The sequence below is a fragment of the Meleagris gallopavo genome, chromosome 7 (genome assembly GCF_905368555.1).
Source record: "Meleagris gallopavo chromosome 7, MGAL_WU_HG_1.1, whole genome shotgun sequence".
In the NCBI taxonomy this organism is placed as follows: Eukaryota; Metazoa; Chordata; class Aves; order Galliformes; family Phasianidae; genus Meleagris; species Meleagris gallopavo.
In genome coordinates, this window is record NC_139410.1 from 17,079,062 (window position 1) to 17,103,260 (window position 24,199).

General features: G+C 35.1%; 1 protein-coding gene across 4 annotated transcripts in view; it reads left to right on the forward strand.

Annotated features, from left to right (window-relative positions):
- LOC100551262 (neurabin-2-like) overlaps window positions 1-24,199 on the forward strand; it is a 42,171-nt gene that overhangs the window by 6,341 nt on the left and 11,631 nt on the right. For all 4 annotated transcript variants that reach the window (XM_085228813.1, XM_085228812.1, XM_085228810.1 and 1 more), the window contains exons 3-16: window positions 9,263-9,395; window positions 9,918-10,038; window positions 10,547-10,651; window positions 10,833-10,953; window positions 11,776-11,919; window positions 13,404-13,457; window positions 15,370-15,599; window positions 16,329-16,425; window positions 16,504-16,693; window positions 17,440-17,591; window positions 19,220-19,553; window positions 21,868-21,952; window positions 22,354-22,425; window positions 23,008-23,203. In XM_085228813.1, the coding sequence (XP_085084939.1) occupies window positions 9,263-9,395; window positions 9,918-10,038; window positions 10,547-10,651; window positions 10,833-10,953; window positions 11,776-11,919; window positions 13,404-13,457; window positions 15,370-15,599; window positions 16,329-16,425; window positions 16,504-16,693; window positions 17,440-17,591; window positions 19,220-19,553; window positions 21,868-21,952; window positions 22,354-22,425; window positions 23,008-23,203 (2,034 nt within the window). The remainder of the gene's footprint in view (window positions 1-9,262; window positions 9,396-9,917; window positions 10,039-10,546; window positions 10,652-10,832; window positions 10,954-11,775; window positions 11,920-13,403; window positions 13,458-15,369; window positions 15,600-16,328; window positions 16,426-16,503; window positions 16,694-17,439; window positions 17,592-19,219; window positions 19,554-21,867; window positions 21,953-22,353; window positions 22,426-23,007; window positions 23,204-24,199) is intronic.

The following is a 24,199-nucleotide window of genomic DNA, read 5'->3' on the forward strand; positions in this document are numbered from 1 at the left end:
TCTCTGCAGCCCTTAAGGAGCACTGTGGCTCAGTGATTTGTTTTTCCTGCAGTTGTGAAGAAAGTGATGCTGTGCAGTTACTAGCAGAACTACACTGCCAGATTGGGTTTGTGTTGTGGTACATGGGCTTTTTTAGCCCCTTGTTGCCACATCTGAAGCCAATAAGGAATGTAAAGTACACTCAGCTGTCCAAGGTATCCACAAGCGTGCTGTATTTGTCCTAAAGTTTTCTAAATAAGCCACACAACTGATCAGCAATACGAACAGTGCAAATAACGTCAGGTAACTGTGCTGTCATCCCTTTATACTTGTATATGTAGAGATTAAGCTCACTCTCAATTATGTGATCACCTTGAAAGGCTTTAATTAACACAGATGTAATGACAGAGTGCAGTTTGACATTTGTAATCCTGAAACTTTCCATTGGTAAAACAAACACTCATTTCCAAATTGGCTTCTTCAGCTGTCTTTACCTCTGACCATATCAAACTTTGTCCTCAAAACCTTGAATAGCACTGTGACTAAGTTCTGTAATGATTTATGATCCTTAGAAGTTCTGTAGCTCTGATAACCCAAAAAGATAATACAGCTACTATTCACTTCCGTAGGTCTGTTTGATTTGCAGCGTTAACCAGTTTAAGTTGCATGGTGGTGTTTGTCCCCAGCTCTATGAATAATACTTTATTTCAAGAGTAAGTGAAGAACCAATTAAATTAAAAATAAAACCAAACTTCATAAAGGCTTTTATATTTTGCTACGGTTGAGCGTTATTTTTTTTTTCTTATGTGAAGAAATTAAAAGCAGTCTCATACTTTGTGTGTGGTTCTAACCAGCCAAGTATCAGCTGCTCTTGAGGGAATCTGCAAATCCTTCATAATATTGCCATTTGTCTCACACATCAAAATAGAGCTGTTCTGTGTTTAGCTGGGATACAAATAGCAGTCTTGTTCAGCCTGGCACACTGTTCGATCTTTTTACTACAGAACTGCTTACTGTGGAAGTTAATGAAGCAGTAAATGAAGATAGGCTTGAGCTAGATTTAATGTGTAACAGCCTATCTATAAATGCTACCATTTTTAGGAGATACACAATTTTTCTAAATCAACTTGTGCTCTCCCAATCATTGTTTTAACAAAATGTTGTGGAGTAGTGCTTCAACATCATACATCCCTTGGCTTTTGAACTGTAACTTCTACGCTTCTGGATTTTGTACGCAGAAAAGAATGCAAAATCCATTAACTGGTGGAAAATGCCCAGACCCTGGATAGTCTTCAGTTGTCATTGTAATTAGAGAGTAATTGATGACTGCATGAATGGTCGACTGTTTGTCAGCCATTGAAGCACTTCAGTAAGATGCTTGTGTGGCATTAAGAGATTGGTATATTACATGGAAGTAGGTTGATTTAGGAAAATAGAAATTGAACTTGAGAGTAGACGAACAGAATTGTCTGGCATGTGGGAAGTCATCTACTTTTTCTTGGCAGCGGCAGTGTATTTCCATCAGGCTTTGTTAAAGATCTTTTTAAGGATGAAACAATTTACAAATTTTAAGTGTTTTGAAGCTCTGTTTATTGCTTGCATCGGTGTTCCAGCACTTATATTTGAACAATCTTGTCCTACAACAACTTTACTTTGTATTTTTATCTCAAACTTACTGTACTCTCCACAGTAACGTTCAGTCAATTTCTTCAAAAAATACCCCTGGCTTTGAGCATGGTTTGGTTGTGTTTTGCTTGCATCTGGGAGTGCTGCATTTCTCTTTGACAGATTTAGCAGTGTAAGAGGTTAAAAAACCAAAAGCATGGTATGAACTGGAGGAAGAAGTTACCTGTGAAAATATGATGGTTTTTTTAATTCTTTGTTTTGTTTTTGTTGGGTTTTGGGGGGCGAGTTTTGTTTATTTTTTGAAAGGTAACTTTTAAACTTTTATTGAAATTTCAGTCATCTTGGAAGTCAGAAAATATTTCTGAAGCACAAGTGCATTCAATTCTGCATATAGATTCATCTGGTTTAAGAAAATTCTACATCCAGTATTTCTTATGCATTTGTGGTCTTTATTGAGACCTTTTGTTTCTATGACATTTCAGCTTTCCATAAAGAAGTATGCCTTTCTTTGGCTTTTTTTTTTTTTTATCAGAAGTGTTTTTCTATTTAGATTCCAGGAAATACTTGATATGTGTGTTTTACAATGGTGGATTTGGCATTTCAGGAGTCTTTGGGAGAGAGGCTGGTGCCGAGGTATGGGACTGTACATAAAAATCCAAATCTGAGCAGAAAAAGGAAATAAATTCTTTTTCTATCTTGCCTCATTGCTGAAGCAGCTTGTCTCTTTCTATTTATATCTCAGTGTATTTTTGACCAAACTATTCACTGAATGCAGTTAAATGGCACACTAGCTGTCCAATTGGATGTAGCAGACAAATAAGAGGACGTGAGGTTATGAGTTTTCAGTCCTTCCACCTTTTAACTTTCTAGCAGTTTCATCTGGATTTGATGGAAGAGAGAGAGAGATCTTTAAAAGTATTTTTTAAGTATTGCCTGATCTTGAGAAAAATTGGCACCTCTAAAAGAGTGTTGTGGATTGATGTCCTCAGTGGTGGCAGGGCTGCAGCTTTATTTGCCATTCTATCTGGCTTTGGTAGCTAGCAGTGCTGTGCATGCCGTGTCTTGTTGGGAGAGCAGCGATGGGTTAGAGAAGGGAGGAACGGCTGAGGTGGAGTCACTTGTGGGTTTCACTGGAGATGTAGTCCAGCCAAACGTGAGGTGGTGACACAGGAGGATGCAGGAGTCGCAGGGGAGGTAAGGCGATTATGCAGAGTGTGGGCAGATAGGCAGACTTGTAGGAGACAAGTTCATTAGCTCAACAGTTAAGCATCTTTGTGATGACTGCTGCTATTAGCAGCTGAGACTACTCAACCTAGACTGATGTGAAAGCACAAGCAGGCAATAGCTGAAACTTGTTCATAATTTACTTGAGAAATGGAAAAAAATAAATTGTACCTTTTGTATCATTCTAAATAGAACACAAATTGACTTGACGTTTCAAGTATCTTTGGAAGAGAGACCAGTGCTAGGTGTGGGATGGGACAGTGGGAACATAAGATTGGAAGGAGGAAGAGAGTGAGACAAAACAGTGTAGTAGGTGTCATGTCAGTGACTCCATGTCAGTGGAGTCATGAGGGAACTCATTAAGCTTGTCACAGTTCTTGACATGTTAGTGCTGTTCAGAAATTCTCAGTATTTGTGGGTTTTAATCATCTGAGCAGGAACTGAATACAATGTGACCAACGGCAGAACAATAATTATTAGGTTAGTTTTTATACTTAGGCTTGATAGCAGAGAGCAAAGTAGTTGTGGTTAAATCTTTGCTTAATAGACTTGCTTTCAGATACATTTTAATTGACGTTCTGCTTTCAGCATCATTAGAATTCATTTTAAGAGTGGGAAAATTTCATTACTGTAGTTTTGATTATCTCAGATAAGTTGATTCAGATGTTCCCTTTGCTATAAGGTTTCATAAATAGGAGTCCTTGTACTGTGAGTATCTTGGGTTTATTTGTGAATTTGAGATGCTTGCAGAATTGAGTTTCAAGTTGGAATGACAAAATATTTTGTCACTTAACTGAATATTTTTTGTATGTTTGATATGGACTGGGATGTCTATTCTCTAGCCAACAACAGATGAAACAGCTTACTTTGGATTTGGTGGGTTGATTCCCCTTCTCCCTCATTAAAAGATTGGGAATTGCTGGAAAGATTGGCTGGGAAATACAGTCTGTAATTGCCATACTTGTTCTTCTTTAGGCAGAAAATTTCTGGATTTACTTCTCCAAAATGTGGTTGGAAAAGCATTCCATGGCATAGAGGAACATCAGCTGAAGGGCTGATTTACTTAATTTGATAAACTGGAAGTATGTTCCGTACTTGTTATTTGTTCCATGTGTTTTATTTAGGAACAGGTTGAAATGAGTAGTTGACCATTTTCTAACATGCAACTGTGAAGTGTATGACCTCGGGAGAACTGAGGTGGAGGTGCTGTGGGGCAGACGTGCCAGCCTGGGCATTCAGTGGGGCTGAGGAGACAGCACAGGCAGGGGATGGAAATGCTAACCAGGATGGATGATGCTGGCTGAATATGCTGGCTGAGAAATGTTGTTTGGATCTGGAGCAAGGCTGCCCTTACACCTTTATGCAAACTAACTTGGTGGTGGTGTTGGTTTGGTGTGTTTGCTTTGTTAAATTAGTTTAGCAGAGCCACAGGATTAAGCAGGTAAGCGCACAGCCCTCCAGTCCACCTGTTTGGTAACAGGAAATGCTACATTGAATGGAATGATTTGTAGTGTCAGCCCATGTAACGGGTACCAACTGTTCTGAGTCAAACCTGAATTTGGTTTGTTACTTATTTTTCAATAAAACCAGAAAACAGACCAGGTATCTCTGTTTTCTGGTCAAAACATCTGATAGCATGAAGTGATTTAAAACAGATAGTCACTCATCACTTAAATAACAGCCAAAAAAAGGTAACCTTGTAGCTTTTAGAAACAGAGGGAATAATGTAGTGGTAATGTGATGTCTATTCCAAATGGAGAGGGAGATTGTAAGAGTAAACTGCTAAGTGTAGGTATACTTCAGCCTGCTTGAGTGCTACTGTTTCAAATGATTATTCATGCTTGCCTGGCTACTTCAGGTCTTACCGGGCATCCCAAAGGCCATCCTGTGAAAAAGCTGAAACAGTTCATCATTAGGCAATTTTCCTGAAACCATAACTTGAATTTTGATTGTGTGGCTTTATTGAGTGTCAATAAACTTGAATGGTCAATGTAAGAATTGAATTTCAGAGGACATATGAACCAACTGCTTGAGTCTTTGCTTGGCAAGATTTCAAGGTGCAGGTGTCAGTAACACTACAGTGCCTCTCTCCCAATTCATTACGAGTTACTTTAACTGCTGTCATAGGTTATGCTTCTCCACAGATATTATTGCATTAGAATTTAAAAGTGATGTTGAAATTGCTTCTATTCTAATGAGTTGGGAACCCTTTGAGGCAGTTGTTGATTTTTACTGTTTAATTGTGTTTGTAACATTATGCTTTTGATTGTGCAGAAACAAATCTTTCTACTAGAAATGAATATAGGTGTGGAAGTCTTTGGGCTGTGTTCTGTGACTTGACAGCAGAGATTTGTGCAAGCAAATCTTCCTCATGAGTTTTCCTTCTTAAAGAAATACCATCCTGCTAATATGTGTGTAGTTTATGAGGAGGACTTCTTAAGCACTTCTAAGACTTTGAATTGTGAGATTATTGTTGTTATTCTGTGATAATGCTGTTTTCTGTGACAGCACTGAAGTGTTACGATGGAAATTTTCAGTTCTGTATGGTAGCAGTAACTGAATGGTAACATCTTTTAGCCAGAGATTAGCTGAGTTTTGCATTCCAGAAGTGATTCATTTTCTTGGCGTAATAAATGCAATTTGTTCTGTCTCCAAATATATATATATATTTGTTCTTCAAGGACTAAGTGTATATTTGAAAATTTCCAGGTATGTATCTTTGCAGTTGAATTAAAGTAGTCCTTAAAAATTCAGCACTTTGTGAGAACTTATTTGGATTCAAATTATTTTTTTATTCATTCTGAAGAAAAGAGGACTTGAGTGTAAAAGAAATTATTTCTTTCAGATCAGCTTTCTTTCCACTATTCATTAGCTTTACTGGGTCCAGAAGGTATCAATGGTAGGTTAACCAGTTAACCTTCTGGAGATGTAACAAGATAAAAGACTTTCAAATTCACTTGGTTTTCTATGGTGTTGAGACAATAACTTGTATTTGCTTAAGCATCTCTGTTAGAAATGAGTTGAGCCCAAGATCAGTTGGCCATGCCAGAGCTGGGAGGTTGGCCAGTATAACCTCTGGAGGTTCCAACTCATCCTGTCAACCTCAAGAAATGGAGGTTCATGCAGTCTGCAGGTATCTGTCAGTAAGTACATGCTGGTGTTGCTGCCAGCCAGAGCTGGGTAACATCATCAAAGCAGCCTGGGGCAGTGTGTTACAAACAACCAGCTTACCAACCTATGATTATTGTTATAACCTGTAACGTTGTAAAATGTAGATCAGAATTGTTTGATTAACTTCTGTTAAAATCTTGATTGAGTTTTATGTAATTCCTGCCTTTTGTTCTTTAATAATAATGCTTAATACCAGCTTGGTCAGACAGCTTAATGTCAGAGTCCTCAGTGCTGCTCATTTTTAAAAATGAACTTGTTCTTGGGAATTGCCATGCTATTTGAAGGTATGTTGGAAGTTAAATATTTATACAGTCCAGCAGCACTAAGGAAGGTAAACACAAGCTATCTACACTTTGTTAAATACTTGTTTTCAGTAGTGTTTTGGGGTGTTTTTTTTTATAATGGTTAGCTTATTAATAGCCTAGTGACACAATTATCATCATCCTGACTTCTAAAAGAAAAAAAAATATTTAAAAGAAATACTGTTGTGGGATTTTTTTTTGTCTTGTTGTTATTTTCTTTCTCACTCATAATTTTTTTTGTCTCTAGCTCGCAGTGCCTTTAAAATAGTAAGATTAGAATTTCTTTTGTTCCTAATGTGTTTGATTCAGTGACTAAAGCCTGCCAGACACAGTGCAGGGATGAACTGTGTTTAGCTTTCTCATCAATCTTCTAAACTCTGTAACTTGTAATTTATGTTATTTATTAACCACATTTTAACTGTGTTTAATACTGCTTCTGCTGCTTGGCAGAAAACACTCACCAAACAGTTCTGTGTTTTTTATGTTAATGTCAACAACTTAACCATTTGGTCTGCTAAAAGGTAAATCCCGTGTTATGATTCCTCATGTACACAGTAAAAACGTCTGCCTTTTGCCCTTGACTATGGGGTTTTTACTGTGCTCTTGCTTTTCTTCTTGTCACTGCGACATTTGTCTTCCAGTTGTATGTCACTGGTATTGCTATTCTTCTATTTATAAATTCATGTTTTCCCTCAAAATGTTTTTCAGTTTTCATTACTTTTTAAAAACAGCTCTGTCTTCTCTTTATTGTGGGATTATGATTTTTAGAATGTTATTTAAGTGGTCATGCATAGTTCCCATCTGTCATTTTAAGAGACAAGTACGATTTTCTCTCTTAATAGATTAGTCACAATTGATTTCAGATAGGTTTTTCCTCAAGGAGCTGTTTTGAGGATGTGTTAGTAGTTCTTCATCTGCATTCACATGTCTGTGTCATTTTTATACTATGTATAACAATAGCAAATATAACTCAAACCTGCTTTTAAATTCTATGATCTGTTCCAATCAGGTGACGAATTGTTACAGTGCATCAGCTTTGCATCAACTTGGGCAAATTCCATGAGACACTCAAGTACAAAGCTATTACTTTTGAGTTGGAAAAATATTTCATAATTTTTAAAACTTCCAGATGGGCAGCCTAAAGCATGAACTGTATGTCATTCAGTCTTTTTAAGTAGTGTAACTTTATTCCCCCTGAATCTCCAGCAGCCTCCAGGCTGTTGCTGCAGGTGGTGGTCCTCCCTTTGCTGGTGACTGCACACACCATCTTGTGCTCTGTGTGTGAGAAAATAATTAAAAAAAAAAAAAAAAAAAAGATGGTCAGTGTCTCCCAAATAATTAGTCATCTTCATTTTTGTTTTTACTATTCATTTTTCATGATTACTGTAGAATCTCTCTTACTACTTTGGAGACATTGATTTTTATTTATGTATTTATTTATTGGGGAGGGGGAGGGATGTAAAGGAACCAAAGTAGACAGGTCTTGCTCCAAAGGAAAACTGTACTCCATGAAACTCAAATTCTTCTACTGTTTACTGTTCTGGAGAGCTAGGGGTAAACTAATTCAAAGAAGTCTATCAACTTCTTTCTGGTAGTGGTAAAATAAAGCTTCTTGGATGGCTTTCTTTGTCTACGTTGCATTTTTTTCTGTAAAGATTATAGAATAGGGAGACCCTCAGTGTAACCATTGTCTATCTGTTGCCAGTTGTTGCCCTCTAGTGTCTGGATGGTAGTCTGGAAGAGTTTGTTGGTTTATTTACCTGTATACAAGACCTAGGAAGATTCATTTCCCTGTTTACGAGAGCCTTCCAAGAAACGAGACTTCTGAGAATGAGTTTCTCCTGCTGTCTACCAAGTGGATCTACTCTTGCTTGCTGAACTACTCCATTAAATCCATAGTCATATTTTGTGGCACACAGCAGTTTGTGAACAATTCTCCAGCTGTAATCTGGAGGTGCATCAGGAAGGTTGCCTGTGCTATTTCTGAGTTATTATCAGTCTTTTGGTTTTACTTTTTGGTAATCTCTTTTTCTATGTCTGAAGACATAACACTGTATACTACCGCATATAAATTCACTGGCAAAATGTTATTACTATCTAATTACAGTTAATCCTGTCATATTTACATGATTTTAGGTAGCTATCGAGTGTGAAAATGCAAAGTTGCAAAACCTTAGTAGGCCAGTGTAAATGAACTTTGTGTCAGCACTATGCGTTCATGATTAGGGAGATTGCAGCTGCAGTTTGTAACTGGTTTTGTCTCGCAGGGATACTGAGGACAACACTCAGTGCCTGCAAAAAACTTGAGCAGATAAACCTTGTTTTTCCCATAGCTGAAGAGGGGGAATATGACTTACCTCTAACGTATGGTTTTGTGTGTGATTAATGAACATGCTGATAACTGAAATTAAGCATGTTGCGTGTAGCTCCTTCTTCTTTCCTTGATTTGTCTTAATACTCATTATTCATTTTGTTGTTTATTTATCTTTTAACAATTCAGAAATTCAGTTGGAGTGACTACTAAAAATAGTAATGTATGTAACAAGGCATTTCCTTTGCTTGGGTATCCATATGATTCCCTGCAAAATCAGAAATTTACATCTGGTGGAGGCTCTGTAATTGGCAGATGGTTTGGGGGAAGGGAGAAACAAAGGATTTGGGGGAATGTAGTCCTAAAAATTAACTCTGTAGCAAAAAGAGATTATGATTTCCTTGACTTCTTTTATATAGTTGTTATATTTACAAAGCAAAAAGTGTTTAAGTGATTGTTTTGAAACTTCTGAAATGTTGTTATGTAACTGGAAACTATATTGCAGCAGTATCCATTAAATTGATGATTGTTTAGAAAATGGGATCTCTAGAAATACCACTTTAATTTCCTTATGATTTTTCTTTCATTACATCATGTTTGGAAGGGACTGAGAAAGTACTAAGCTAGTTTTTTTTGTCACCTTTCTTAGGTTTTCAGTACTTACTCAAATGAAGATTATGATAGACGTAACGAAGAAGTTGACCCTGTGGCAGCCTCAGCTGAATATGAACTTGAGAAAAGGGTGGAAAAAATGGAAGTATTTCCTGTGGAAATTGAAAAAGGTGTGAATCAGACCTTGAATATTAGAGATACTATGGGAAGAAAAGATAAAGCAATTGTAAACTGTATTTTTGCTGCAATTGGTTCTTGAATTTTTGAATGTAGGCTGCAGCTTTCATCCATAGCTATTCTGTTGAATGTAATGACTTTTAATTGAACAGTCCTCCATTAAAGACAAACTGTCATACCTAATTGAAGTTAGGAAGGATACATTAATGAGCAGCTGGTCTGCACCAGAGTATATGCAATTCATAAATCTTTGAACTCAAATTCTCTTTCAGGTTCCATGAAACTTTGAATCTAATAGGAAGTCATAACTACAAAACATAAAAGCTTTCAGTAATATCTGGACTTGAAAAAAAATCTAATGTGTTATATATTTATGCGTTAAATATTTATTCCTAAAATGTGTGCATATTTTTATCTTTTGCATGGAATGACTTGAAACACTTCAAAACCCCTCACTACTGCTTAGTGTTGTATCATCTATTATGTGGCTAATATTAAATATTTTAATCCCTTAGGTGACTGTGGTTTGGGCATCAGTATTATTGGAATGGGAGTCGGTGCTGATCAGGGGCTGGAAAAACTGGGCATTTTTGTAAAAACAATAACAGATGGTGGAGCTGCTCAGAGAGATGGACGGTGAGTTTTCCACTGAATTGATTACGGTTTTCTGCACATTTCTGACTGATTCCAGTCATTTTCATCTGATATGCCAAATACTGCGAATAAGGCTACAAAAGCTGACTTCAAGTGAATAAATATTACATTGCTGGTTTATGTTAAATTTTAAAAATGCAATTATTTTACTTAATATAGGACATTTTTCAAGAGGTTTTCTTACAGCATGTCTGAGAAAATTTTAGAAAATGTCCACGTGTAGAAGTGCTACAAAATCAAGCTTGCGATTTAGAATCAATTCAGTGTGTGGATAGTATAAAAATATCAAGGCAAACACTATATATAATTTTTAATTGCTGATAGGCATAGTAATTAAGGATCAGGAGATTAGTTTTAAGCAATGGAATGCTTAGTACTCAAAGTTTCTTATTATAGGTAGTAGGGAGTTTTAAGTGAGATTACTGACATGATAAATATATCTAGTCAAATATTTTTGTTGAACTGATATCTAAAGTATTTATTTTTGCAGAATTCAAGTAAATGATCAGATTGTGGAAGTTGATGGCATAAGTCTAGTGGGAGTTACTCAGTTCTTTGCAGCCACTGTACTCAAAAACACCAAAGGCACAGTGAGGTATGTGTTGTTTTCTAACAGGTCATACCTTCTGTTTAATTGTAGTTTTTCATTAATGGGGACTACAAAACTATAGCTTGAAAATTTTACAGGAAAGTTCCTGAGGGCAGTAGTATGACAAACTAACCACTTAAATATCTCTTAAGTTTTTGCTGCAAAGTAATTTGTTTTTCTTTTGTAGGTTTCTGATTGGCAGAGAGAAGCCAGGGACTCAGAGTGAAGTAGCCCGCCTCATTAGTGAGACTTTAGAGCAGGAGAGATGTCTGTATGAGCAGCACTATGCTCATGATGATACAGAGCAGGTAAAACATCATATACACACACATATGTTTAAAGCATACGATTACTTCTGCAAATGGGTTGAATGTTTTTTGAATCAAGTTGAAGCAAAAAAAAAAAAAAAAAAAGATAAAACAGGCAAGCTTATTAAAAGAGAAAATACAGAATTAATACACAACCTTTATCAAAGTATGCAGTTATAACTACTTGCTATATTCACCAATAATCCAAAAGATATTTTTAAACACAAGCTGTGGATTTTGTTGTCCGTGGCTTACTTAACTCTCTTTTGAGGAATTTTGATGAAAATATTTGCAAATCTCCTTTAAAAGTTATCACAGATAGAGGAAAGTAAATAGGATTAGTAACTAGTTAAGAAGTTTTGCAGTTCTTTGCATTAATCACAGAACTGTAGGAGTTGAAAGGGACCTCTGGAGATCAAGTCCAATCTCCTGCTAAAGCTGGTTCCCTACAGCAGGTCCACAGGTAGGAATCCAGATGGATCCTTTATATCTCCAGAGAAGGAGACTCCACAACTACTCCGAGCAGCCTGCTCCAGAGCTCCATCCCTCTGACAGTAAAGAAGGTCTTCCTTGTGTTAGTGTGAACATCCTGTTTTCTGGTTTCTGCCCATCAACCCTTGTTTGGGGGGAAGCCTAGGTGCCATGTGCTTATTGAACAGAGCAGACCCAGGTTTCTCACCCTTTCCTCATGTGGGAGTTGCTCTCAGGCTCTTAATCATCTTTGTCATCCTCCTCTGATTCTTCCTAGAAAATCCCTGTCTTTGTGTTATAAACTGTGTATGTTATTGGATGTCATGTTTTTCTATTTTTTTTTTTTTCCAGGATGATGAGTATGATGATGATGATGATACGTATGAATCACATTTACATGAAAAATCTGTGGAAGTTTTTGATCTTCCTGAAAACGAAGATATCAGTTTACCACTGGATATGGATTCAGCACAATCTCTTCTTAAATTTAAAGAGGTATAGTAGTAGCAGTTTTTTTTAACTATTCTTCATGATGTACTAGGGAGAATCTGAATATTATGAGATTTTCATGTCCCTATCATTGTGGTTTTGAGTTTGTTTTCCCACTGGCAGCAGTAAATTTCTCTTACAAATGTCCCTTTAAACATAGACTTCCCACATCGCGAGGGTTGCTGAAGTTGATGAGTCACCAACTTCTAAGTAGCTGATTCTGGAGATAGATCTGATTTTGGTTCAGAGGGTTTTTCCAAGTTGTTCCCTCTGTTGCTTGTTGTTGTTGTTTTTGTTGCATTTTGGTGAGAAGGGGAAAGGTTGGAAATAAAGAACTTACTTATGAACCAGTAGGATGTTCCATTATATGATTCCCTACTTGACACAATTGGAAAACTGGTTTCCGTTTTCCCAGTGGGTTTATTAAAGAGCTTATTGGGCTTATTCAGGCCTGTGGATTATATTCTGGGATTTAAGCGGTGCACTGTTTGCCATGTAGGGGTCTGTGGTCTTTTTGGTAGCTTTAAGTACTTGTGACTTTCACTCGAGAAGAAAAATACACTGCAAAGAAGCTATCTGGTCTCAGCTTGGCACTTTCAGAAGCTGTTTGTACATACTTATTTTTATAAAAGATCAATATTTGCAGACCTTCTCAAGTTTGTTTTCTGGATAATACTGATGTTGAGAAAGTGATCAGCAGTTTGAAAATTCAAATAGAGAGCATTTACATCTTCTCTGTGAGAGACACAGCTGCTATGTATGGCATCTTTAAAAGTGTCATATTTACTTGGGGTCCTATTGAATTCCCAGCTAGAATCATTACCACACTGTTATTAACATAATTTCAGTTATGGATTTTAAGTTACATCTTAACATTTTAAGATATATCTATTTTAACATTCAGTATATTATGCCTTACTAAAAAGTAAAAAGGTCCCTCAGGGTAATAGATGGAAAATTAAATATAAGAAATAACTGACAATTGTCAGAAAAACCTTTACACTCATATGCATGCTGTTTCCTTGTCACGTTAAAAGTAATTTTTACATTTGGTTCAGGTGTAGCCTTTATCCATCTGTAACTATCCTATGAAGATTTCTGTTCTCAAGTACAAAGCTTACTTTCAAATCAAATCTTGTGTATTTATTTGTCGGTGCTGATAAGGTAAAAATAAAAAAAGATACTGTTACGTTTTTACTTGATTCTATGTACAAGTTGTTGTCATAACTGCATTATTGCCTTCTCATTTTCCTAGAACACTGAAATGTTATCTTAACCTCCTCACTTATCTAAATGTTAAAAACTCAACATTTTTTCTATACTATAGGTGATGATGAATTTTTACTTCTTTTTTTAAGTTCATGATTACTTCTTCTATAGTTGACAAAGAAATTATCTGACTTCTGAGGGAGATCAGACAAATACTTAAAACTTGCATTTCAAGTATCATTTCCTGTGTGCTCCTGCAAATTTCTATTTGTTTGTTTCAGCTGCAGTTAAAACATGCAGTAACAGTTGCTGAAGTGAATCAACTGAAGGAGAAGGTAAGTTTTCAAAGAATTGTGACTGAGCAACTTTTTTTGTTTGTTTTTTAATTACTGTTTCTAATAGCAAATTTTACCAAGAATAAGCTGAATGCAAGGGACAGCAATCTGTTTTAGGACTGAGGCTGTGTGTACTGTGTTCAGCAAGACAGGTATTTCTGAAGACCTATCCTCAAATAGAGGCTGGGAAAAGTGCCATTTTAAGATGAATGCTTCAGTATTACTGCTTACCATCAAACTGAACTTAGCTGGCACTCTATAAAGCAAGATTGCAACCAAGTGAGAGAATATTTTCAGTGCAGAGAACCTGTTTTTTTGAGTATAGATTTGGTGTTTGTAGGTAGTGGTTAGTGCCTGACTTCCTGTTACCAGAAAGTTATTTCTGTTACCTTCTTTCCCATCTTAACCTCTCCAACATTTCTGACCACCTTTGAGGAAAGAGATTTTTCCAGTAGGGTGGTTGTTGTTGTTGTTGTTGTTGTTGTTTTTCCCAGTGAGGATTGATTCAACACTTCTGAGTTATCTGAGAAAAGGTTTCTTGTTCTTTTTGCCACTTTTTCCATTGATGGAGTCTGTTTCTAGAAATATTTGCTGTAGATGAGCAGCTGCTTTTATTCCATTACCCTTCAGTGTTTTCTTAACAAGGAATGTGTGCTCTAGGATGAGTCACACTATGCCATTGGAGGGTGGCAGGAGATAGGGCAAAGATAAAGCTTCAGATTGCAATAATTTGAATAACAGTATCTACTGGAGTTTTTCCTGCACTTTGCAAAAGTTTAGAGCTCTGAATGTAGAGAATCACAGCAGCTGAAACTTTGTGTTCTTATGATAGTTCTGATTTAACTTTCTGATGGTATTTCTTGTTGCAGTATTCCTGATGGTTTGGTTAAAAAAAAAAAAAAAAAAAAAAAAAAAAAAAAAAGTTGGTATTAGTATAACTCTTTTGCCTCATTGTTTTTTTAAATTCACTGTATGTTTCATCCTTTCAACATCTCTATTCCATCAGGAGGTGATCTGATTTCACAAGCAGCAGTTTCCCTAGTGCAAATAGTATCCCCAAGATAGGTGGCCAGGCCCAGAGAACTTCACATGGATTATCATTCAGTTATTCAGTTCTATAACATGACTGCTGTTAAGTTGAAGGGGGCTTTTTTCTTTCCTTTGTTGAGGGATTGCTTACTTTTCTTGTTAGTTATCAATCCAGGGGTATATAATACTTTGTTAAGGTGCCCTTGTCTTATCAAACTTGCGGGGAAGATCTACTGTTCTCATTAGCTATATTAAACAAGCTGTTGGTAACAAAGTAGTACCAAGGGGAGCTTGTCTTTATACTGTTTCAAATACATACAAGAACATTCACTGCCAAAAAGCATTTTGGAGGGGAAATTGTAACTCCAACCATTGAGAGTGCCATATTGATTGCTACAAAGAGTAAGAAATCGGTGATGTTTAGTACTAAATGCCATAAAAATTAATTGGATAGCTAATTGTTTAAGGAATTTGTTAGGTAAGATACTTCCTTCAATACCATTTATAGTTATGTAATCTAAGGCAAGTTGAAAATTTAGCAGTAAGTAAATGCTGGATTGCAACTATGTCAAAATATGTTGTCCAGGGATGGTAGGAGATGGCAAGTTATTTAAGAAGTCAACATAAATAACAGTAAAGATTTTACTAATTTTAACTCTTTTAAAAGGAAGCAATGCTAATGAGAAAGTAGTAAAAGACACCTGAGAGTTGAGTTCTAAAACTTACTTGGAGTAGCAGGGTTTGGAGGAGTTGATATGATTTCTTTATAAGTTCTGTGTTGTTTTGATATTATTGATATTGTTATTAACTGTTCTCTACTAAACATGTACTTTTTGTTTCATCTTTTAGTTTAGATTACTTTATTAATTCTTAATCTTTTTAGTTAGAAGTTGTTGAAGCAGAAAAAAATGAATGGAAATTAAATAGAGCCCAACTTCAGCAAAACTTAGAGGAAAGCAAAGAGAAAATTAAGAAGTTGGAGACATACTGGTTAGAAGCACAGAGTTTGTGCAAAACAGTAAATGAGCATCTTAAAGAAACTCAAGAACAATGTGATGCCCTTGAAAAGAAATACAACAAGGCCAAGAAACTGCTCAAAGATTACCAACAAAAGTAAGTAGGTCTCTCTTCCTTTCTTGTGTATTTTGTGCATCATGAGGAAAAACTAATAAAAATATGTAAAGATGTGGTTTGCTTAACACGCTTTTTGTCATTTGGCAGTGGGCTTTACATGCACAATTCTTCCATACCTTCAGTCAACTTCTGAAAAGGTTTTTCAGAAGTTTTGCTGCTGCTTTTGACTCTACCTTGCAGGAAAAAGTAGCTTTTATTTCTATTTCGTTATGGCAATCATTATTCGTTTTTAGTATAGCCTATCATTGCAATTTCTTTAGGAGAAACCAAGTAGAAAATTAAAATATTATTTACTTCTCTACAAAAAAAAAAAATCTACCATAGCTTTTGGAAGGAAGATGCTGTAGTACACTGCAGGTGCATATGTTTGTAGAAGTAAGGTCCAGTTATTAGAGTTCTGCATATATTTGATGTGCAACTTGGTTGCCAGTTTTTGAGGCAAAGTATTTCTCTTTCAGCCCAGAGTGAATTAGTGTCATAAATGATTTATTCTGTGAATAAAGTAAATATTATATACACAAATATATGCATCACTTTGTGACACTGAAATTAATGAATCTATGACACAGTACAGATTGATTTTTTTTTTTCAATGTACTTACTAGCAGAAAGATTTTTAATAAATGCAACTGGGCATATTTATTTTCTGTATTTTTCTACTTTTCTACATACTATTGTTTCATATATATGTATGTTCTCTTTCACCAGAGAAATAGAGTTTATGAAAAAAGAGGAGGATCATTTAAGGGTACTTGAAGAGAGAGACCAGAAATATGCAGAACAGCTGAAAATGTATCAGGAAAAGGTAACGCAGTGTTATATTTAAAAACAAATATCTGCATTCTTGAGGATTTGTCTCACCTCTACACTTCAATTCTTACAGATTTCAGAGCTTGAAAATAAACTAATAGTTTATGAGAAGATGCCATATATGTTTGGAAGTGGGAGTTTATTGGAAGACGGTTGTCAAAATCCAAGCCAGCATAATGAGCAGTCTAAGATGAGAGAAGAGAGTGAAAAAGAAACAGAATCAGTACAGGAAAGACTAAATTCTTCAGAGATGTTAATTTCTGGTAAGCAGGTGTTAGATCTTTGATTTGCACTTAACAGAACTTAGGGGGTGTTAATATGTGTGTGGTGATTTCTTTATTTAAAAAACACCATAATCTTGCTGGATAAGAGGTCCTCCAACATTTTCAGAATTTCCTAAATGCTATGTAGAATATGGAGGGGGGGGAGAGGGGGGAAATGACTACCTTTACTTTTCCTCATATTCTCTAGTAGTGAAACCAATAATATTAGCAAGGCTAAATTGTTGACATACTTCAGTTTAAGTCCAGTTCTGCTGGTTGTAGAAAGTTTTTATATAAACCATAGTTCATGATTTAAGTTTTGTAGTAATTTTATTCCCAGAATTTTATCAAATATCAGACAGTGTTTCAAATGAGACGTATATTTTAACAAGATTTGGTTGGTGCTTATGTACTTTTTAAAGGATCTTTATCTCAAAAGAAAGTATATTTGGGGCATAAATTCTCATCAGTTTGAGAATAAAATTAAGTATTCAAGACATAAATACAATGGTATCCTGATTGATTTTATTTTAAGAAAAAAAAATTGAAGAAATCTGGTTGAAATTCAAATTAGTTATTTTTAACCACAATGATAAAATATTACAGCACTATAAAAGATGGTATTGTCATATATTAGTAAATCAGAATTATTCCATCTGCTGATTAGCTTCTGAATATTTTTCTGAACTGTAGGTTGGAGAACTTGCATGCTAATACTCTTTTAAAGAAGTACGTATTTGTTACAGATTTTGATGCTTTTGTTGGGGATACTCCCAGATTAGACACCAGTGCCCACAAAGCAAAAGCTCAGCTTGCTTTGAAAGTAAAACGCCAGCCACCTTCTCGATCAAAGCTGAAAGAATCTCTTGGGGCTGGACAACAGACTGCAAATATACAGGTACCAATATGAGTAGAAAACTGGGCATTCAAAAGCCTGAACATATATTCAGTTTTACTCGTCTTCTCAATTTGAAGTGATGTCTAAGCTTCATTCAGACTGTGCCAAAGCATGAGATTTTTATGCTGTGTGTCAAGTGGAAAAGCCTTATTCAGATTCATGTATGTGATCTCTAGCAAGTTTGTTGTCGCATAGTTAGTTTGAAGTTAGCAAAGAGGTATTCAAGTTTACTGTATGCTGTTTTTACTGAAAAATTCTGACATAGTACCAGTGATATGTTGGGGAACGTGCTTATTTGTGCTGCAATCCCTTCATCTGAAACAAGCTATCAATAATTAGAAATATTCTTCAAAAACTAAACTTTTCCTGAAATATTTTATTCTGTATGTAATCACTTAAGTCTATAACAAAATGTAGCAGTAAAATGTTCTACCACAATTTGTGGCCCTATCTAACTTTTGTCCTTCTGTCTGGACTTAGATTCCCAATGGTGCATCTAACAATACCTACTTCTCTCCTCTGTTTCTATTTCTACTTATACAATGGTTACTTTTTCTTAGCGTGGTTTTTCATTCATAATAATTGTATCAATCTAGGACTTCTCTTGGTGTTGTGCTCCTTTTTGTGTGTCCCCTTAACTTTCAGCCTTCCCTTTTTCAGGCGTCTTGGTTGAATTTAAACTTGGGGACTTTGGTTTTGCAATTTCATGAATTCTGTATTTGATTTTACTGACTTTGTGTTTTCATAAAAATATATAGCAGCATTCTCATTCTATTTGAGAAAGCTGAAAGTTAGACGTTATAAATTTTTTTTCAAGGATGTAATTCAGTGTTATGAAATAGCAGTGTAACACTGATAGCTCTTAAAGTCTCTATCTGTATTTTTATTTCTTCTCATTCATCTGCTAGCAGTACAGAAAACCAGAAAAGTTTGCCTGTAGTGTGATTCTATTCTAGTTTTCTTTGACAGAAGATAATCATATGGTCTGTATTTATGTTCTCTCTGAAGATGGCTCTTTTCCATGACAAGCCTACCATCTTGGCTGGTATCATGATTAAGTACTTATCCACACATTGGTGTCATAGCCAATAAAATTCTAATTGAAGTAGATTCCAGGCATCAACTGTTAGTCTCCTTTAATGGAGCAAGTAAAAGAGAAGAGGGGGAAAAAAAAACCAAAAACAACTGGTTCATGAGTTTACAGAGTCTTGAAGAGTTTTTAATGTGAGAATAAGCACGAGTGCAGGATGTGAAGGGGGGAAAACAGTTGTAGATACAAAGGTACATAACTGGTACATGAGAGAACCTGTCACAGAAGGAGCATTACTTGATTTGAAAGGGTTTTAAAACCAATTTGGAATAGGCAAGATATACTAGAATCTTTCTAAATTGTATAGATAAAGGTGATCTGGAATGTGCAAAAGCTTATAGAAGCCTATAAAACTAGCTTTATGTCATTTAGATGCAACTCATCAAGCTAAAATTGTAAGTATTTGTAATTTTCTGAACTGAGCAAGTTTGTGCATAACATATAATATCCTTAAATCATGGTAAAAGATTAAATGAAAAATTATAAAATTAAATGATTACATATCACATTTTTAAAGTGACTTCTGAATTTCTTGAAGGATGAGGATTCAGAAGATGCTATTATCAGCAGAGAAGTTTCTACTCTGTGTCTAACGAAGATCTCAGAAATAAGTGAAAAATTAACTCTGCCTCATTTGGATGACATAGAGCGAAAGAGTGATAAGCCTGAACAAACACAAAGTACAGAAAGTCCTTTAGAGTCAAGTCCTTCTGCTTCCACACATTCTTCTCCAGTACACAAACCAAATAGTGAAAACAGCACAACCACCACTCATTCACCTACTCCTGAAGAGATGGCTCCAAATTCTCCTCAAGGGTCTACCAAGAACGTTAAGCAAAGAGAAATAAAAGGGAAAGGAAAAGAGGCCAAGGGTAAGACCTAAGATTTTATTGTTATTTTAATACTTTGGAATAGCTATAGTTTTAGAGATAAATTATTATTGAGCAATAAACTATTTAGTAAGAAAAGGAACTGACTACTAATTACTTGTTCTAAACCCATTTCTTAACTCTTCAGGAAAGTCTAAAGTTAGCAAGAATGTATGTAAGACCATTTTATTCTCTTTTATTTGAGTTTCCATTAGATATACTGAAGTGAACATAGTTCTTTAAATGGATCAAAAGAGGAGGAAGTACTAACAACTGTTATTATACTGTTATGGAGAGACTGCCATTCATAGTATTCAAAACCTGATGATTAGTAAGAACAAAACAAATAAAAAACACAGCAATTTGCAAGTTTTTAAGGATTTAAAGGAAGTTAAAACTGAATGTTTGTCCACATAATGTCACGTTTAAGCCCTCCAGCATGGACATCAAGATGGTAACTTTCTCTTGTCAGCTCTACCTGAGATATGAATTTGTTTATTGTTGCTTGCATTTTATATATAGCAAGTCAGTTCCTCTTCTTTGAGAAGAGTGTCTGTTGATGACAAACAGCAGCTTTGGAAGCGGAGCCAAATTCTTGGCCTTTGCCAAGACACTACTGAACTAATGTAGTCTGTGTTAAAAGAGTTGCTTTTGAGAATAGTCAATAGACCTGCAAAATCACTTGTGTATGTCCATTAAATATGCTGGGATCGGGCTCCCTTAAATGTCTGAAAAATTTAAAATTCATTTAAATCACACTTGTAAGATGTTTTGAGATCTGAATGGATGTCAGCCAGACGTTTCAAGGCATTCTGCTAAGGACTAGAATTTATTTTTTACTCTATTTTCATGTACATGTTTATCAGAGTAGTATCAAACAATAATATCTGTGTAGTATTTTTTGTGTAAATAGAATGTAAAAAATATTTGAATATTTAAATTTCCTGAAAATATTAAGCTGATATTCATAAACTCTTCCAGTTTAAATAAATGTCTTTTTTTTTTTTTTTCATGGGAGCACTGCATTGCTTTTGCTACTTACGTTCTTCATCTAGGTCTTAATCTTAGAATACTTACTTTAAGCTTCCATTCTTAAAAGATCTTGACTAATCAAGGATCTTGACTATTATTTATGTTGTTTTCAGTTTATCACTACATGAAATTTTCAAATATTAGGATTGCTCAAACTAAATTCCAAATTTGAACAATCTGTAAACATAAATTTTTATGTAAATTGTTATAAGAAAAAAAAGTCTAATCTTCATCTAGCATGAGCAATAGTGATTGCACAGCATATGCCTGTGGTATTAAATGAACAAAAGAAGGCAGAGTATTTAACAAAGACTAAGTAAAAGTTCCTTTCTAAGTATATGTTGATATTTCAAAAAGCTGGACAACTTTACATTTTTGAAGTCCGATCTAAAAGGCATTTACAGAATAAATGTAAGCAATTATGCAGTTGATAACAGCTCAAACTACAAACCTAAAGAGTCTAAATAGTTGCCTTGACATAAGATAGAGGAGAGCTACATCACAGATTATTTACAGTCACTAAAGGTCCTCAAATATTTCTGCAGAACACTGGCACCATAAGCAACGTAATATATGTTTGACTGATATACAGTTCTCAGCAAAACTTAACATTGGCCTTTTTTCCAGATGTGATGCGGATGTTTAAACAACATACAGATCTTGAACAATGCAGCAATCCCCGTAATGTTCATCTGTCTTGTTTCTCACTAGGAAGAGATTAAAGGGACTATGATCACTGTACTCACTACTAATCATTGTTTGATAGAACTATTTGGCTGTTTTTTTTCTCATAAATTACAAGAAAAAGGGATCAGATAACAAATGTAAGCTTCTTAATGTATCTTTTAGAATCATTGGATTATAATTGCTGTCTTTACTGTACAGCTCAGACAAAAGTTTTCTTTTAATACCCTGGATACAAGATACGTCCTACTTTCCTTATTTCATATCTCTAGGATATAATCGTCGTTAGAAATTGTCTCTGTCCTAGCTTATGCTTAAAAATCTTCATAATGCTACTCTCCATGTTTTGGCTAGTGTGCTGGTCAGATGTGCTTTCTGTAGCTAGCAGCAGGCATACATTAGCCCAAGTTCCAAATAGCTAGCCTGGACTAGCTGCTGACCCAGGAGGAGGGAGAGAAGTGTAGAAGGACAACTAAATGTTGTAAATACTGTTACTCAGGTTTTAGGATCTTATTTATTTAGAAGCATTTTCATCATGAATACTTGAAACTTCCAAGTATTTTTAGAAAGTTTTTATTTTTCACCCCCCTATGGAAAACAGAAGAGAAAAAAAATGAAGACAAAACAGTAGAGGCAAATGAAGGAACATCATCAGGGAAGTCCAAAAGGCGATTTCCAGATTTTGGGTAAGATTGATTTGTGTTAGTTTGGAAATCAATGGCTTTCAGTGTTGCTTTTGGGTAGCATCATATTCTCTGAAAAGAAAACGTTCAGAAAATCTTGTAGTGCTGATTCATGGACGTTTATATAGCAGTAAAATTATGTTCTTTCTCTTTGTTGAGTCACTGAATATTAAGTTTCTTTGGGTGTTTTCTGTATTTATCTTGGTTATATGTGACTTTTTGAAAGGAATTTTCAGGATTTGGTCATGGTTTGTTAAATATAAATGACAATATTAATTGCATGCATAATCTACAAAATCATGCTCTGTGTAACAATACAAATTTATAACTGTTGAAACTGACTGAAAAAAGTTTTGCACTGTGTAAATGTAAACGCTACATGAAAATTGTGTTTCTCACTTCAGTGGATTACGGAAATCCGGAGGCAAGGGCAAGAAACAAGAGAAAGAAAGTGTAAGAGGTTCTCTGGATAGCAGGTATTTGTTCTTTTTGTTTCAGTAATATGTGCTGAATTCCTAGCGTTTTTAACTAAGAATTTATTTGAAATCATTTCATTTCATCATTAATATTTGACCTTAAAGTATATTCAAATAGAGCAGTGGCAAAATTCTGTAAAGATTATTATAGGAAAATGGAGATGAGCTTCTGATCTCACAACATAAGAAAAAGTGGAACTAAATTTTTAAAGTATTTAAAGTAAAAAGGGTAGCATAGGAAACAGTAAATCAAGGTTACATAGTAAAGTGGCTCATAACAAGTTAGTCTTAAAACCTATCTTAAATACTAAAACTGTATTTTACTTAGAAAGGAAAAGAATGTTGTGTGAATTATCAAATATTTGAAACTGTTCAGTTATTTTGTGAAATATTGAAAAGGATCTTAAATTAACCAATAACCCAAATTATTTTGCATGGATATTCAAAGGCAAGTCTCAGTTTTCATTCTTAATAACAACTGTGCTATGAAACAGGTGCAAATGAGTGGTGTATATTTTTGTTCACTTGTTTCTTGTGGGCTTTCATTTTTGCTTTATTTAAAAACAACTTAACTTATTTTAGAGGTTCTCGAGAACTGTTGGATGATTCTGGCAACAATCTGTCTGCATCAGATTCGGATTCTCCTGTTCCCACTTGCATGCCTTTCTCGTGGTTTGGAGACAGTCACAAAGAGCCTCAGGTTTCTAGTAGTAGTCTGCACTTTACGCAGAGTGGACAGGACAGTTGTGAACATGGTCAAGACAAGAACAGAAGCAAGGTAAAGACGACTAATTTTTGCTTCGAATATTTAAGTGCTGCATCTTGACAAAGTAAAATGTATAGTGCTTAGTATGTGGAATCTTGTTGGCAGACCTGGATGATATCACCTCTTGTAAACTTGTCTGCAGAAGCTTGAGTCTGTGCAAGTATTCCATTTAAGAGAAGTATTTAAAGCTGAGAGAAACATCTATAGAACTCTCTTCCAGAAAATTGCTTCTGAGTAACTATTCTAATAAGTTAAAGCACTTTAACCAAACTTTAACAGTGAGATTACATGGTTCAGTATATAACCATAGAAATCCCATCTGTACTGTTTAAATTATGTGGAAGAAATGGCTGTGAAAAGTAAAAAAGTTTAGTGAAACCTTCAGTAATGTCCCAGTTTTGTAGCTTTGTTTACACATTGGCAGTAGTGGGATTAAAATTACATGAAAGAGATGCCCACAAACAATATGTTTGCTGTCTAAATGTTTCATTAAAACTTTTTTCAGTATTGAGACTGTTACTGATATTCTTAACAAGTTACCTTTATTCTTGTTTCCCTTGGATTTTGTCAGAATCAAAACTGTAGTATTTTAAGTAACCTCACAAACTAAGTTTGTTCTTAAGTTTCACACTTCTTCACTCTGATTTTCTAAAAAATTATTTCACTTTCTTCTCTTCCTAAATGTTATTAGAGAGAAAAACATGCTGGGCTGTAGTTTGTGGAGTTTGCTGATGTTTTGCATAACTGCCAGATAACAAGTTGGCTTTCCATGTCTGAAGATATAAAGTGCACTAAAATCCTATCATGAAACAGTTTTTAAACTACTGTCTGATTTCTTAGTGTGAATTTACAGTGGCTGTCATATGATTAAGCTTTGCACATATATGGTGTATGAGCTTGCAAAAAATACAAACAGTGGGTTTAGAACCACGCATTATTATAAAAACTTAATAGGAGTAGGAACCCTTTAATTCCTTAAGTAGAGCTGTCCTTTACAGAATACTGTTC